This window comes from Astatotilapia calliptera, chromosome 1, assembly GCF_900246225.1.
Source record: "Astatotilapia calliptera chromosome 1, fAstCal1.2, whole genome shotgun sequence".
Classification (NCBI taxonomy): Eukaryota; Metazoa; Chordata; class Actinopteri; order Cichliformes; family Cichlidae; genus Astatotilapia; species Astatotilapia calliptera.
Genome location: NC_039302.1, coordinates 5,497,608 through 5,514,525, shown reverse-complemented (window position 1 = coordinate 5,514,525; position 16,918 = coordinate 5,497,608). Strand labels below are relative to the sequence as shown.

General features: G+C 40.5%; 1 protein-coding gene across 12 annotated transcripts in view; it reads left to right on the top strand.

Annotated features, from left to right (window-relative positions):
* The window catches only part of LOC113012359 (C-myc promoter-binding protein-like), an 87,087-nt gene that overhangs the window by 45,127 nt on the left and 25,042 nt on the right, over positions 1-16,918 (top strand). For 6 of the 12 annotated variants that reach the window (XM_026153040.1, XM_026152920.1, XM_026152774.1 and 3 more), the window contains exons 10-18: positions 51-226; positions 648-748; positions 1,518-1,733; positions 5,270-5,415; positions 5,662-5,700; positions 11,399-11,532; positions 13,232-13,364; positions 13,807-14,013; positions 14,879-15,007. In XM_026153040.1, the coding sequence (XP_026008825.1) occupies positions 51-226; positions 648-748; positions 1,518-1,733; positions 5,270-5,415; positions 5,662-5,700; positions 11,399-11,532; positions 13,232-13,364; positions 13,807-14,013; positions 14,879-15,007 (1,281 nt within the window). The remainder of the gene's footprint in view (positions 1-50; positions 227-647; positions 749-1,517; positions 1,734-5,269; positions 5,416-5,661; positions 5,701-11,398; positions 11,533-13,231; positions 13,365-13,806; positions 14,014-14,878; positions 15,008-16,918) is intronic. The other 6 variants (XM_026153341.1, XM_026153107.1, XM_026153266.1 and 3 more) reach the window with 1 other exon arrangement.

The window sequence follows — 16,918 nt, the reverse complement described above, 5'->3', positions numbered from 1 at the left end:
GGAGGTTTGTCTGATTTTTCTGCTCTTGTGCTCTTTTTCACCCTCCTCAGATGATTTTTCCGTTCCACTGGCCCTGCCCGTATATTCCTCTGTGCCCCCTGGCGTTGGCTGATGTGTTGAGTGCCCCCTGTCCGTTCATTGTAGGCGTGGACTCTCGCTACTTTGATCTTTATGATCCCCCTCCGGATGTCAGTTGCGTGGACCTGGACACAAACACCATCTTCCAGTAAGCACAATCCTTAAAACCTTCCCACAGCTGTAGGTATTTAGGTAAGAAAGTGAATTTTGCTGAGCTTAATCTTCACCGTGTTCATTGTTCTATACAGCGATCCATACAGCACCTTCTAAGCTATAAGTTCAACATCCTTTGGTCCCTCTATTTTTCAGACAGCATAGCTGCTGGCTCATGAGTTCTAACTTTAGACATCAGGCCAGAGATTGGGTGGAAATGGTTATTTTGGTAGTGTCAGACTTGTTTTAATATGACGAGAATGCAATTTTCTAGCGTGCCAGGTAAGGTCAGTAATGGTTCGCATCATTTTTGGCCTTATTACCAGCCAGACAACGTTGGGGTGGTCTGAAATCCCTCTTGGCCTAACCACTGCTCATGTTGATGTTGGCCTCAGTGTATGTTTCTGCTTTTCTAGCCATGAAGATAAGCGAGCCCTCACATGGAAGATTCTGCCAAAGAAAGCTTGTAAAAACCTAATGAATGTGCTGAATAATCTCTACCAGCAGCTTGTTGATGGTGAGTGCTGAAGCGGTGGGGCAAATTATTGTAAAACTGCATCCAGTGTTGGCGTTTATTTAGTTCATTTCTGGATGTATTTATGGTAAAGATCACTTTCAATGATAATTAGGGTCTAACTAAGGTCTCCACATTGCACGCTCTTCTATTTTTATCATCTGTAGTCACTGATTGTGTTGCCTTTACAATTTGCTCTCCATTCACTTTCCTTTGTCCAGCTCTCCATTCAAATCTGAAAGCCAGCAATAATCCTATCAAAGCATAATCTCCTAATTATCCGTCTGCTCTGGTGTGGGGCTCACTGTATTGTTATCAACTTTTTGCGCGTTTGAGGAAGCATACCCACTGAGTGAACATGAAACCTGCTGCTTCTTGAGCTGTAGGAATCTGAATAATTTAATTTTCTAATTCAGTGAAGTTGAAAATCTAGCCAGTAACTGCCACAAGTGCTGAATATTGATATGCATGCCAGAGGTTGTAGTTGAGACATTTAACCCTGTTGGAAGTCTCTAAATAAGGATATCAACTAAGGATTAAAAAAATGTAATTATGTAATACTAATCCTCATTCACAGTAGGATTACTTACTGGAATACTGCAGCTGTGCACAAACCTTTCAACACATGCACTTAGATCAGAACCACTTCATCAAAATGCAAATGATGCAGCTGGCTCAGCTGAAAGTAGTGATTTACCCTTTATGTTGACATTAGCCTAAAGATCCTGATATGTGCTGTCAGCTGCTAAAATGCATTTTCCTCCTGCTTCAGGTCAGTACCGACCAGATGGGCTGCTGGAGCTGAGCATGAGCGATTCGTCAGAGTTGAGCTGTGGGAAGAGTCTCCACACACTGGAGCTAGAGATCCAGGAAGCCTTTCTGCGCTTCATGGCAGCAATTCTGAAGGGCTACCGCTCCTTCTTGCGCCCCATCACTCAAGCGCCTTCAGAGAAAGCCACAGACGCTAGCTCACTCTTTGACTTGCAAGGTATTAGGAATAATGTCAGTGTCCACATGTAGCTTGAACTCTCGACAGCTCTCCATGTGCAGAGGAAACAGACTGAATGAATTAGCTGGTGTCCTCACCCCACTGGCCTCTTCATATTCCTTACACAGAAACATGAAAAGTCTCAGAGGTACAGAACTGGGCAAAACAGAGTTTCTTTAATTCTAATCAGCTTGGAAGTCAATATTTGGTATGACCACCTTCATTCTTTAACATAGCCTGAACCTTATGGTACTTTTCTGCACTCACCACATTTTTTTAAACTTTCTATTTCCAATTTTCCATAGCAACAAAAATGTAACAAAAATATATCAGAAATATAAATGGAACAAATTGGGACACTATTCAAGAATCTTACAAATAAAGAGGTATAGACTGGATTAAATAACAGTCTTCAAGCCTTTGCTTGTAATTGTGCCATTTAGTCCAGTGTTGTGGAAAAAGATGTCCTTCGAGTCGTAGAAAGAAAGTTAGTCTCTCGATCAAGTGTATTTCTTCTATAATCTCTAGCACTTGCTCTGCTAATCCAATTCCTTGTTATGGCCTTTCTAGTTTCTGTCCTTTTTTGGTATCAAATCTCTGGGTAGCAGACCCAGTAGGAAGGTCTTGGGTTCCTTAGGGGTGGCATAAGCCATGATGTCATCCATTAACTTGAATATACTGTCCCATAATGGTGTCAATTGTGTACATGTCCAGAAGATATGAGAGTGATTGGTCTTTAAGTGACCACACTGTCTCCAATATTGTTGCTGATGCCACTGAAATTTGTTAGTAATATGTGGAGTAATAAAGAATCTAATTAGACTTTTCCACCCAGATTCCCTAATTGGAACTAGTAGAAGTTTGTTGCGTGTTACACATTGTGAGCCAATCACTCTGACAATAGTGCACTAACCACATTTTACAGAAGGATTTATACACTTGCTGTCTTACCTGTCTCCTGACCGCTGACGTCCATAATGTTGACGATTTGAAACAGAAGCCAGCCTGAGCTCTTGGAGAAAATAATGCTGATACTATTATTTTAGTTTCTTTCTGGAAAAAGTAAGAAAATTGTGTGACATATCCTGACAGATTAGCTCTATTAATTTTGTCAGATTTTTTTGGAGGGTGTGGGGAAGAAGATTTATTGTGTATTTCTCAATGCCTTCCCCATTGATTTTATTAGCATGGCTATTGGCTAATCTCAAGGATATTTAATGAGTTAGTGGAGACTTACTGAGTCATTTTAATTTGAGAATCTAGACCAACCAACAAGAGCCTTCTTAGAACTAAGAGCTCTAGGGAACTGACTTGACAATTGACCAACAGAGCTGAGGCTGTTAACATCCAATGTGGTGCGCAGAATCAAAAGTTAACTTTGCTCTACTTTTTCATCATTATCCAGTCCTAGTTGTACAGTCACAATGCATGATTAGTGCTAATGACGTTCTGAATATTTAAGCTAAGACCACATCATCTGTCGCACCTTCTTCTCGACAGCTGGCCTGCCTCAAGCACAGATGGCGTTGTTTAATACATGAGCTTTCGTAAGTGTCCATTTCCACCTCCGAGTAAATACACAGAGAAGCTGTTTGGGCAGGAAGGCTAGGCTTTGAGGAGATGCTCGGGTTGAAGGGTCGAGGCTGCTTGCAAACTGAAGGTTAGTCAGTTAACACTGCAGCTTCTGAGCTCCAGAGGGTTGTCATCCTGCCTGTGGGTCTGAGCCCATGAAAGCTGCTTTGCATCACAGTTGAAGTGAGTTGGGGTGATAAGCCTGCTCCACTGGAGAATAGCTGGAGCCAAGGCTGCGTCCTGTCTGAAATATGTGATACAGCAAACAGGAAAAGCTGCAGTATATTACATAATAACTCAAAGAAATATGTAACAGCTCGTACATCACATTTGAACTCCTGACCACTTTTTACTTAATATCCACAACAATAAAATATTACTAAGTATGTTAATATGTTGATATGAATCAACATCTGTGTCTATGACATTTTTACACACACGCTGCAGCTGTGTTCCTTTTTACTCTGATTTTTCAAATTTGCAAAGCAGATGGTAAATTTAAAAAAACAAACTTTTACTTCAGTTCAGGTTATTTTCTAAATAACAGATGAACACATACACAAGCACCACCTGCTAGTCAATCCATTTTCTTTAAAATGGTATCACCAAGCTCAGTGTGCTGATGGCACTCTGTTTTAGAGGTGTTCTAAAATATTCGTCTTTCTCTGATGAGCATTAATGAACTTTAATCCTTGCTCTTTTCCTGCTGCTTTTAAGACATTTCAACCTCCTTTTGTTCTCTACGGGCCTAACGTAATCCTGAACTAGAGAGCACTAAAGCCTTGTAGGCTGCTTGTTGATTTTATTTCAGCGTACTTACTGGTCAGAAGTTTTTCTAGTACAGACAAGGGGCATTTAGACATTTAGTATGTGGCACTTTATTTCATAGAAATTATTTTATTATTTTGACGATACTACCTATTGTTTTCTTAATCCTTGTTTAATCATCCAGGTTAGGAAATCCCTTCAAAACTGATCAATGGTGAGTGGTTGTTGATCAATGGTCATGACAACTGACCTCACAGCCCACTGTTCACCAGTGGTGCTAGTTTCAGTCATTATGCAAATGTATGTGTATGAAAAAGTCACTCAGGTGAATGATGAAACATTTCTCCAACTGAAAACGCTACGTCCAGATGAAAAGAATAAACTTTTTTGGGTCTACCCTGTTGTTGTTTTGAAGTCATAACTCAGGTCAAAAATAACTGGACTGCATTTTTAAGGTCACTGGAAGAAATGTGAACTAAATAAACATAATTATTTGGCACTCAGATTGTCAGATCCAAAGTGCATTTCAGTGACAGCACAAAGCAAAAAAGCAAAAGTTTGAAATGCATTAAAGATTTTGTTGTTGTTTTTTTAAGTAATCGGTAAGTGGACTAATTTTTAAGGCCAATGTTTTAAAATGTAGTGAAGGACATAGAGAATGGTATCGTGAGGCTACCCTGAAACTGACCTGAACAGGCCCAAATTGCAAGTGGTCATGATTAAAATATTTATCAACTGCAGGAAGTGTTTGGCTTCCACATCCGTGCTGTGAGCCAGAAACCATCCATCCTATTCTGAGTCTCATAACAGCAGTGACTTATTACTCAGTGACTTATTAGAAGCTTTCAGCATCTATTATGGAAGTTTTTCACCACGTTGTTGCACATCCCGTATTGGCCATTACACTAACAACATTGTGGCTTGCATTATCCAAACCAAGACAAATGGATGCAGTATACATACAGCTTGTTCTAGAATAATGGGTTCTTTAACCACACACTCACACACCTTTTGAAGAAGTCTTTAAATTATTCTTGTGACTGCTCACCATTTTTCAGAAGTTAGAGTGAGATCTTCTATAAAGGTAAACCCACTGTAATCTCAAATCATCTTTCAGTTATTACACTGACATGTTAGATCTCGGCAAAGTAAGGTTACTACCATGTTTAATAACTCATCTATGTTTCTCCCCTCAGGGTTCTTGAAGAGCCGCGACCGCTCACACCAGAAGTTCTACTCCCTAATGACGAAGACCCAGATGTTCATCCGCTTTATCGAAGAGTGCTCCTTTGTCAGCGACAAAGACGCCAGCCTGGCCTTCTTTGACGACTGTGTGGATAAAGTGAGCTTTTTTATTTTATACAAGAGAATGCTATATCACATGCATACATATTCATTTTGATGCAGTAGAGGGGGGAAAAAAAGCCCTTTTCTTTTCTGGCATTTCTTTTCTCAGTGGACCCCCACTGTGTTCCACTTACAGTAGTGTTAGCAGATTTCCCTCTTCTCTGTGTCACTTCACTTGTCTTCAACCAAACCTTCTTGAGTTTCCCTTTCTCTCTTCCTTTCTGCCTCCACTTGTGAACAGCTTTACAATTCAGAGCGGGGTGCAGATAAAGGAGGCAAGGTAAGTCTATTTTTATTCTCACCTATCCTGAAACATTTTGTTTACAGATAGAGGAACTGTGCATGGTGTATGGTAAGCTTGGGTGGTCTTTACTTTTTCATACTCTTATTACTTCCTGATATTTCAACAGGGTTCATGGTGTGTGATGATGGTGTGTAAAAAAACAAAAAAAAAACAAAAAAAAAAACACCCCACAAAAAAACAACCAGCAAATGAAAAGAACCCCTAAAAGCTTAGATAGAAGTCATTGTAGCAATGGATTTGAGGAATTAGCAGACAGACAATTAACCTTTGCTGCCTTCACTGTCATCAGAAATAGGATTAAAAAAAAAAACTGCAGTAGATAACATTTGGCTCTGTAGCTATTCTAAATGGTATTACAGCTTATTGTGCAACATCATGTTCACTTTCCTGTCTTTCCAAAGAAAGAAGGCTGTTGGTGCTAGTACTGCCAACATTAGCCGCACTCTGGATAGTTTTTACTTTTTGACTAGTTGATGGTACAAGTTTTAATTTAAACTGATCAGGAAATTCTAGGGGCATGTCCAAATTGGACGTTTTAGCTTCTTTAGTGAAAAATTTCACAATGTATTGTTAAAGTAGAATATGTTTACTGTTTGGAATTGTATTTTAACAGCTCTCTGCGCTCACTTGAATGATACATCAGTAGCTACTGCTGCACTACAATGCATGCTCTCAATACAACAACTCCATACCAGTCTAATTGAGATCCATCAATGTAATGATGGTGCTTAAAATCGTAGCAGCCAGATCTCTAAATACCTCTACATACCCTGTGACTGAAATATGGCCCAAACCTACTACATGATACTCATAATGTAACCAAATTATTTTGAGTCATAATTGGAAACAGCTTTGTCTCAATGCTCTTAGAAAACCCTCCAGCCATACAGATATGATTTAAGCTTTCATGTTATCCCGCCCACGTATTCTTGTGTCATTTAAATTAGTTCCTTATGATCCAAGCTGTAGAGCCTTTTTACACATTCTCTATTTTTAATGAAAATTCTCCCACATCCACATTAAATTTGCTGCCACAGCAATTTGTCCCGAGATAGTGAATGCACCGTATCATGGAAAATCCATGTGTGCAGTTTTCTGCGAAGATTTCTTCCTTCAATTTTTCATGAGTCTAGTGAGTAAGGGTTTTTAGCGCTTCAGTGATTTCTGAAGCGCTAACAGAGCTTGAAGTTAGTTCTTTGCTCTTCCACTAGGCTCACATTTTTTCGTGTGACAGTGTAAAGACTCGGAGTTGCTCTCAGTCCATCTCCTTTTTTCCATTGGGAGCACTTTGAGTAGGTTGACCTCATGTGCTCATGGGGTGTGTCCCCGTATCAGACCATATTTGTGGTTCAGTTTTGTGTGTTTGCTGTTTTAAAGACTACCAAACCGCTTTGCTTCCTAAGTCGCATCTTTGGGTCACTGGTTTTTGCAGGTGACATTTATAACTGACTTTGAAATAGTCTTTGCTGTCCTTGCATTGTGTGTGTGTGTGCTCTGGCTGTAATTGAGACAAAATGGAAGTGAATACAGAGGCCAGGATCCACATCCTCCCCTCCCTGTTTTCCCAGACCTGCACTGGAGCCTGTGTTTCCTGATGCAGCCTGTGCGTCACTTCTATGGGCGATTAAATCCCTTAAACTGTCTCTGCACTGTGGCAATGTGGATGACGTTATCTACTCTCTAGGAGACAAAACGCAGTGCATCTCTCAGCCCACACACAGGAGTCCCATACATGAAGATAAGGTTAAAGTCTACACATCCCTGAGGGCAAGATGTTTGCTGTAGCAGCAAAACTAATTAAATCCAAAAGACAAAAACACTAGTAGTAATTATGCAAGAAAGATAATATCAAACAAAGAGTCATGGGATTCTATGCAGTATTACATGCAGTATTAAGACCTCGGTAACAGTAACTCTTTAAAAGGTATACACATTATTAAAGAAGCACTGCTCATGTAGAGATTGATAAATCAGTTTTTTCTAAATTTCTCATCTATTCATCACATTGAAACATTTGTCCATATGCCCTAATTAGACAGCTCTCCGTGAATTTGAAACTGTTCAGGGTTTTGGTAAAAACTAATGTTACTTTTTGAATGTGGAGTGTGTCTGCAAATACGTGCTCCCAGTAGTTTTTATAATACCCCGATTTCCTGCCACCTGAATGTTTTGTTTTATAGCTGGAAACAGTTCACAGCAGAATTTCAAAATATCCAAAATATGGACGGAAAGAACCTCTTGGGAGCATGGTGCCACATCGAAGTCACAGAGTGTTTATTTAAAGGAAGTTGTTTGACATTTTGGGAAAATACACTTCTTGGCTTTTCACAGAGTTAGTATAATTTGGATGTGAATTGGATAAGTACAAGTTCTGCTTTCTGGGTGGTGATATGTTTGGATAGCTGCTTGGCAGGGAACACTGATGCTCTGACTTGTATTGCTAATCATGGTTAGCCACATGGCTAATGCTAGCAGCATTGCTATTGTACAAAGCAATATAAAATCCTAAAAACCCTCTCCACTGGGTTTGTCGCTATACTCTTACCAAACTCTCTCATCTACATCTTACCTAAGGGGGTTTGTAGAAACCCTTGAAAAACTGACAGCTCCTGCTTTTACTCCTGTGTTTTAAAATGTGCCCATAGAAGCAGCACAGAAAATCATGTTGTCCTCTGATGTTCTTTAATGGACAAAAGAAGAATAATGAAAGCCTTCTTTAGACAGCACTAAGGAAGAGACACTCCCACACTCCACTGCCTTGACTGAGGTTGTTATCAAACTTTAATTACCATCTGAATAACTAGACTAAATTATGAACTTTAAGCAAGTGCTTCACCTTCCTTCTTTCCAGCTTGAAGAAAATCATTGCCTGTAGCGCCAAAGCCTGTCATTAAGCACTTCTCAATTTACGATGCTTCCCTCTGTGACACTGGGTGTTTTAAATCCACCATAAAGCTCAGACCCTCTGATTTAAGATTCACTTTGTCTTATCTGTCTGCCCTACCAGTATGGCTGTAGTAAAATCTTTGCACTAACTCCAAATGTCACTGATGAAAATGATAAATGAGGACCATTATGCTGTTGTTTCATTTGCCCACATAGATTTGTTTCTGGCCTCATTAATAAAAATCAGAACACCTTTTTTTCCCCATCAGTGGGCACCTATAATCTTTTATCATTCGATAAAGAGATACGGTTGTAGATATGGTCTTGGAAACTCAGCCTTACAATAACATAACACCAAATGCTGAGTGTAGTCTCCTTGCTATGTATCTGAGCCAAACAGACTGACAGTGGGACAAACCGTTATGAGAGATTCTATAGAGCCAGTTCATACCTTAAGCTGACTTTGGCATGATATGCTCATCTTTCAATGTGTAAATCAAACTGATCATGGTCCTTGTATATTAATAAATCAGGTGGTCTTCCAAGGCTGAAGTATGCTATGAAAAAATTGTTCAAAGAAAAAGAAGGTAGTATATATGTAGATAGTGAATGCATTAACACAATCCCAAAATAATCAGATTTCATAGAAATGTTTTTTTGTATTCACTTTGAAATGGGGAATAACTTCAGCCAAATCAACTTTCCGCTTGCAACGATGCAGCTGCCTCAAGGCGAACATTAAGAATCGACAAATGACCTGTTTTTTCTGCCTCATCTTTTCTTACTTTAAACCATTTATGTCAGATAAATCCAGACACAGACCACAACAGATGTTGACTCTAAGTTCAGTTAACCCTGTAAGAGTTGTAAATTGAGTTGCAGTGTTACTGAATAGAAAGCTACTGAACTAACTGTTGTTCTAGGTGATGGCTTGCACAGAAAAGTTGTTCCAGTGTCCGTTGATATATATAAAGGAGGAGAGGGTGTTGACTGAGTTTATGTCCTTGTTGCGTGGGATGAGTGATCTTTACTCTGTATTTATTGAGCTTCTGCGCCCACAGCCCTCTGGGTTGTCTGTGCATCCATCTGTCCATTCTATTTTGCAAACACAATATTCAGTCCATATTATAAAGCTGCTACACAATATGGAATTGATATGGACTGAGTAACGTGTTAGGAATGAAAGGATGCCACATTGTTCGATAGAAATAGAAATGAACAAACTGCAGAGGGCTGAATTTAAGGATACCCCAAAAGTGAAAAATGATTCAGCAGGTTAGTCAATTTTGCTGATACTCAAAAGTATTGGGTATTGGGTCTGACAATGGGTCCAAGGATTTTACCCCAGTACTTAATGGCAGTCAGGTGCCATTGCATAGCCTGTAGAGGTCTGTGATTCCCTCCATGGATATGCCTCCCCAGAGCGTCACTGACCCATCACCTGAACTATGTTACAGACAACATATGTTCTCCACGGCTTCACTAGACCTTTTCACACCTGTCACATGTGCTCAGGCTCTCATCTTTGAAAAGCACAGGGCGCCAGTGGTAGACTTGGCAATTCTGGTATTCTATGACAAATGCCAGTTAGGTCAATGCTGGGCAGTGAGAACACTGGGTCCTTAGGCCACCCTTATGAACGTCATATCTGTTTCTGATTGTTTTCTCAGAAACATTCACATCACGTGCCTGCTGGAGGTCCCTTTTGTAGGACTCTGGGAGTGCTTATCCCGTTCCCTCATGCACTAAGGAGCAGATACTAGTCGTGCTGATGGGTTAAGGACCTCCTACGGCCCTGTCCAGCTCTCCTTGATTAACTGTCCCAGCACTGGAGTCTTGAGACTGTGCTGGGATAGGCAGCAAACCTTGGCAGGTATCGATGTGCCATGCTGGAGGAGTTAAACTGCCTGTGCAATCTCTGTAGGGTCCAGGTATCAGCTCATGATAGCTGTAGTGACACTGACCTCAGCCAAATGGAAAACAGTAAAAACACATGGAAAAGATGAGGAGGGAAAAAATGTCAGTGTTTAACTAGCTTCCAAGTTTTCAAACTTTCAAAGCATTGTTTACTTCAAAATCAGCTTTTTTGGCCAAGCAAGGAATTTGAGACTCTCAGTGGATTTGCTCACTAATACAACAGACATACAATTGAACAAGAACACCAATACTTAACAAAGTCACATTAAATCAGTTTTATTTTTGTATCCTTGTTATATTAAGACACACAAGGCTTCAAAATCTGTACTTTACATTACAACCTCTATCCCTTAGACTCTCAACTCAGTTGAAGAGCAGCTCCTTAATGGGCTAAAATGACATTGAATGTCATGAAATGAGGCATTTAAACCACTAACAGTAATTATAGTTATTTTTGAGTCCCTTCTGGTATGTTGTAATGATTATAACAACAATTCTGATGATACTTTCCACTCAGATGTCATATTGTGTTCTGCCATTAAACAGTTTGCTAATGAAACGTAAGTATAAAAATAATCCTTTAAAAAAGCAAGGAAAGGGAAGCAGTAAAATCTAGGTCACTCTTTGTCATCATTCCTCAGCTCTGACACTCATTCTGTAACAATCCTGCCAACAGAATCAGCTGTTTTGGAATAATACTGGGCAAAGATATGTTTGCTAAGACTTATTATAGGCCATAACATCAAGATCTATATGGAATTTCCGATCTGTCAGACGGGGTGCTTCATACTGCCTTCAGGTGTCATAGATGACAGGTCACAGTCTCACGACCTGCACACATTCCTTCATGTTTGTGTTTTCTTTTCTGCAGGTGGACAGCGACAGGCCGGAGGAGACCCGGCTTATAGAGATTGATGAATCCCAGCGTAGTGAGCACACAGTCTTCATCACGCCTCCAGAGCTGCCTCCTCTGCCCGAGGGAGAGGAGCATCCACTATGCTACAGGTACAAACTGTACTTATGGAAGTACAGTTACATTTCCAATGGAGGAATGGGGGTGCATAGATAGATAGATAGAATAGATGCAAATTAACTGGAAGAGACTTAAGGATTAAACGTGACGCTACCAGGAAGCCATTATCCTCTAGTACCACTGTACTCCAGAACTGCAATCTACCTGGAGTGTCCAGAATTACGAGATGTTCATTGCTCAAGGACATGACTGATGTAAGGAGGGCTGAAACACGATCACCACTGAACAAGACACACAAGTTAGAAATGTTAAGATTGGGCAAAGAAATATCTGAAGACACATTTTTCAAAGGCTGTATGGACAGATGAAACGAGAGTGACTCTTGATGGACCAGATAGATGGGATCATAACTCGATCACGAATGGTTAAAGGGTACTAAGAGTCAAAGTGGAGGAGGTGCACTGGTTTGGGCTGCTATTATCAAGGATGAGCTAGTTGCACCATTGAAGATGAACTTAAAATAAACTCCCAAACCTATTGCCAGGTCCTAAAGGATACTTTCTTCAAGCAGTGGTACAGAAAAAAGTTAGCAGCATTTAATAAGACTGTTGAGTACATATGATGGTGCATTGAACTGCATGAAAACAAGTACTCCAGCGCTTGGCTACCCAGTAAAGGTCTCAAAGATGATAATAATGACACAGCCCTCTTCCTTGTTAGCCCTTCTGAAGCTTAAGATTTACAAACAGGGAAGACAGTATACCTCTTTAAGCATTTGGCAGGTTGTGGCTGCTGCTGCACAAAAAAATTGACAGATTATGGATGAAAGGCTGATGGCAGTCATCTTTCATCCATAGGCTGACTGCCTATGTTATCTTTGCTAATTAAATGTGTTATCTTTCCTGTACAAAATGAAAATAAACAAGTACGACGGGAAAATTTGGGTTTTAAACAAAAGAGTGTGTAACATTTCCTTTGTTAAACATTCAGGTTTTTAGGTTTATTAACAATTTGGCTTGACTGAGAGGACTGGATTTGTTCCATAGTAAAATGAATCTTTCACTTGCCTAATAATTGTGCACATGGTGTATATAGTATTTTGTTCTAGTTTCATTCTGTGATGTCTGCATGTTTTTGTTTGCATGACATTTTTGAATAACAAAGTCGAATGTTGTGCACAAATGACGAGTAATATTTGTTTTAAATTTGGAAAGACATACAAATATGCTGCTGAGTACAATCCTCCTACTAGATGTCCTTCCTTGAGATGAACTGGAAATTCTCACAGCTAACTGCAGGGAAAAATCTGAACAATAGATTAAGTTTCAATTTGGTTAGTTCTTTCTTTTCAATAGCTGACTGAGGACCAGCAGGAGTTGAGCTGTCAAAGTGAGGACCAAGACTGAACTCTGCTGCTGGACCGTGTGGAGCTGAATATTTGTATTCTGCAGTCATGCCTCATTCTGAATAATTTATTATTTTTTTTCAGAAGCACTTAAGTTATGTCCCAATCATAATCCATAATGACCAGCAGTTTTCCACATTTTTTAATTAGCTCTCTTTGTAGACAATTACAAAAAAGGTTTTGTATTGATGTCACTCTAACCTTGGAAGCAACCATTCCCCACAGGGTGTTTAGGCTCCAGCCTGATGGATGCCAACCCACTTTGTATGCATGTAAATAACTGTGTGCCCTCTTTCACTAATGTGTGAATGTGTGTTTTTCATTAGGTATGATGGTTTCCCAGTGTTGAGTTTAGATCTGTTTGACCCCGTGGAGGGTCTGCAGACGCCCTCCTCCCGCCTCGCTGCCAGGCACAGCTGTCCCACCAGCCCTGCCCCCATGTTTAGACGCACCAAGCAGGTCAGCACAACAGAAACATGTTTTTTGTAACACTGCAATTTATGGGTTCATTTGGATTTTCATACTGATTTATTTATGCTTATAAATAAGGCAAAAATACATGCTGCTTTACCTACACGTCCAAACATGCTCCAAGAATCTCCAAAATTTTACAAGGCTGATAGCAAGTAAGACCATCAAAAAACATTTCCTTTTGTAGAGTCAGTATTTAAAGTTGATACTTGATAATTAAGCACACAGTACTGAACATCTTCAAGCAATCCACAGATTTAAAAAAGATGCAAGTAGAAGTTTTTGTCTTGTTGACATGGTTTCCTTGCAGCTTTTTCTGACATGAGACAGTAGCGTAGGTAATTTTCATTTGCCATTATCTCCTGTGTGAATTCGACATGTCCCCGAGACCGAATTATGCATAATTTCTGCTTCTATTTTTCATCCACAGGAGATCAAATCAGCCCAGAAGATTGCTAAAAAGTACTCATCCATTCCTCAGCTGTGGTCCAAGTGCCTGCTGCGTCACTGCTACGGCCTGTGGTTCATCTGCCTGCCAGCATACGTGAAGGTGTGCCACTCCAAGGTGCGAGCGCTTCGCACAGCCTACGACGTCCTCAGGAAGATGCAGGCAAAGAAGCTACAGCCCCCTGATGAGGTACATCAGCTGTTGCCCCAAATTACCTGCTAACTGTTGATCATAGACTGTGTATGAAACTTTGACAAAGCCTCCAGATCTAAATAGTGAAGCCAGTACAGAAGTGCCGTAAACATGGGATAGCTCAGTAGGTAGAGCGGTTGCCCCATGATCGGAAGGTCAGGGGTTCGAATCCCCTGAACGGCTACCCTGAGGTACCCTTGAGCAAGGTACCATCCCTACACGCTGCTCCCCGGGCGCTGCACTGGTGGCTGCCCACTGCTTCACTGAGTGAATGGGTCAAATGCAGAGAAGAATTTCCCCACGGGGATCAATAAAAGTGTACATCATTATTATTATTATTATTATTAACATGTATTTTCTCTAACTGTCGGGAAGGAAAGAAAAGTCTACACTTTTCTGATGAGTTTATAGACTCATTTGCTAGTTTTAGATCATGTGGAATACAGCATGAAGTTAATTTTTCATGTGATGGTACTCATGGCCTCTGTCAGTGCGCCCCAGGGTGGCTGTGGCTACAATGTAGCTTGTCATCACCAGTGTGTGAATGTGTATGTGAATGGGTGGATGACTGGTTGTGTAAAGCGCTTTGGGGTCCTTACGGACTAGAAAAGCGCTATACACATACAGGCCATTTACCATTTATTTACCATTAGTATAAAAAAAAAGATATCCTTGATTGCTCGATTGTGTGATTACAAAGTTGCCAGCCTCAGTTACACAGTCGTCCACTCCTCACTCATCACATCCAGTTTAAAAACAGTGGCAGATTTTGTTTACAGTCTTTTGATTCAAGATGTCCAAACACACTTGCACAGTCTGTTTTTCAGTCTGTAGTATTTCTGCCCAAACAATCCACATGCAGGTCTGCTACCGGGTTCTGATGCAGCTGTGTGGACAGTATGGGCAGCCTGTCCTGGCAGTGAGGGTCCTCTTTGAGATGAAGAAGGCTGGAGTCCACCCCAACGCCATAACGTATGGTTACTATAACAAGGTACAGTGGTACTGCTGATGATAATGAAGGCAGAACTTGTGTGAAATTAATCTATCAACAAATTTACACTTTGTTGTTTTAAAAATGGATAGGCTATGACTCTCACTGATATCAACTGCTCTGCGTTGTCTAACGGATCCACGTGAATGCTGGGACATGCAAACACTGTTGCTGTCCTCCCTGCTCCCCTGAGCTTGCCATCTGTTTTGTTCGCACATTATAAATAATCTGCTGATTTTACTGCAACTTTAACTAGTGCATGGACACACCAATGACAGCCAACTGGCAATTTATAGAGCGACTGTCAAATAAGAAACTTGTTTTTTGTCAGCAGTGATGGATAAATGTGCAGACTGAGGCAGAGTAATAAAAGTCTGGAGAATTGGTTACTGTAGAAATCAATCAGGTTACTGGCCACATTATGAAAAAAGTATTTGTTTTAGTAAATGTCATATTTAATATGACTGAAGGAATAAATAAAAGCAAAGATTAAGATGCAGAGAGGAAATGACCTCTGAGTGACCTCTGAAGCCCCAGATTGAATGCAGTTTCTCAAATTTGATCTTCTGGATAAACATAGCTTAGGAATTTGGATGATAATAAGGCATACTGATTGCAACCTTGTTGATTGTTTATTCATGATTCACAAGCAGTCGCATAAATAATTGCATTCAGATAATCACACTGCTGTGCTCATTGCACAGTCAGTAAAAATCATCTGTCTCTTGGTGGCACTCACAAAGCAGAGGCACTTCATTGTAGCAATGGCTACAATGGCAAACAGACACTCAGATTCAGATAAAAGAAAACATCGCTGACATTTGCGGCTTACCCCCAAGGTTGTGTGACACGGTGTGCGATCACCCGCAGGTGTCAGGATGAACCACATCCCTGTTATCACTGTAACCTGCCCCTGGTCTGCTGAACCAGGGAGCATAAAAGTAAATTGGCTGATGTGGGAGCAGACTGTCAAGAGGCAAGGCTGCAGTAAAGGTTACTAAGGGTAGTGTTTTGACACCTGAGAGGATCATATTTTCCCTTAGAAATAGATGGCCTGGAGGCAGGAGGTGGCAGAGTTGTACTCTGGCACAAGCTTTGTGTTCACAGTTACAGGTGGGTTTTCTTCCTCTTTTATGCTTCTGTAGGTGTTTGAAGTCCAAGTATGGGAATGAGAAATCTGCATAAGCATGCTTAAATATTAACTCTGCCCTTCATTCCCTATTAAATTCATATAGTTCCATATAAAAAAGTAAAAAAACAGCAGAACCTGAGGTGATCCATAGCTATAGAAAACTAAACTGAAAATAAAAAAATAAATACATTTAATTTAAATAAATGAAATACTTGAAGTTGCCCAGGGCAGGGGAGCATGCAATGATCTGTACCTACAGTGGGGCAAAAAAGTATTTAGTCAGCCACCGATTGTGCAAGTTCCCCCACCTAAAATGATGACAGAGGTCAGTAATTTGCACCAGAGGTACACTTCAACTGTGAGAGACAGAATGTGAAAAAAAAAATCCATGAATCCACATGGTAGGATTTGTAAAGAATTTATTCGTAAATCTGGGTGGAAAATAAGTATTTGGTCAATAACAAAAATACAACTCAATACTTTGTAACATAACCTTTGTTGGCAATAACAGAGGTCAAACGTTTACTATAGGTCTTTACCAGGTTTGCACACACAGTAGCTGGTATTTTGGCCCATTCCTCCATGCAGATCTTCTCGAGAGCAGTGATGTTTTGGGGCTGTCGCCGAGCAACACGGACTTTCAACTCCCGCCACAGATTTTCTATGGGGTTGAGGTCTGGAGACTGGCTAGGCCACTCCAGGACTTTCAAATGCTTCTTACGGAGCCACTCCTTTGTTGCCCGGGCCGTGTGTTTTGGATCATTGTCATGTTGGAAGAC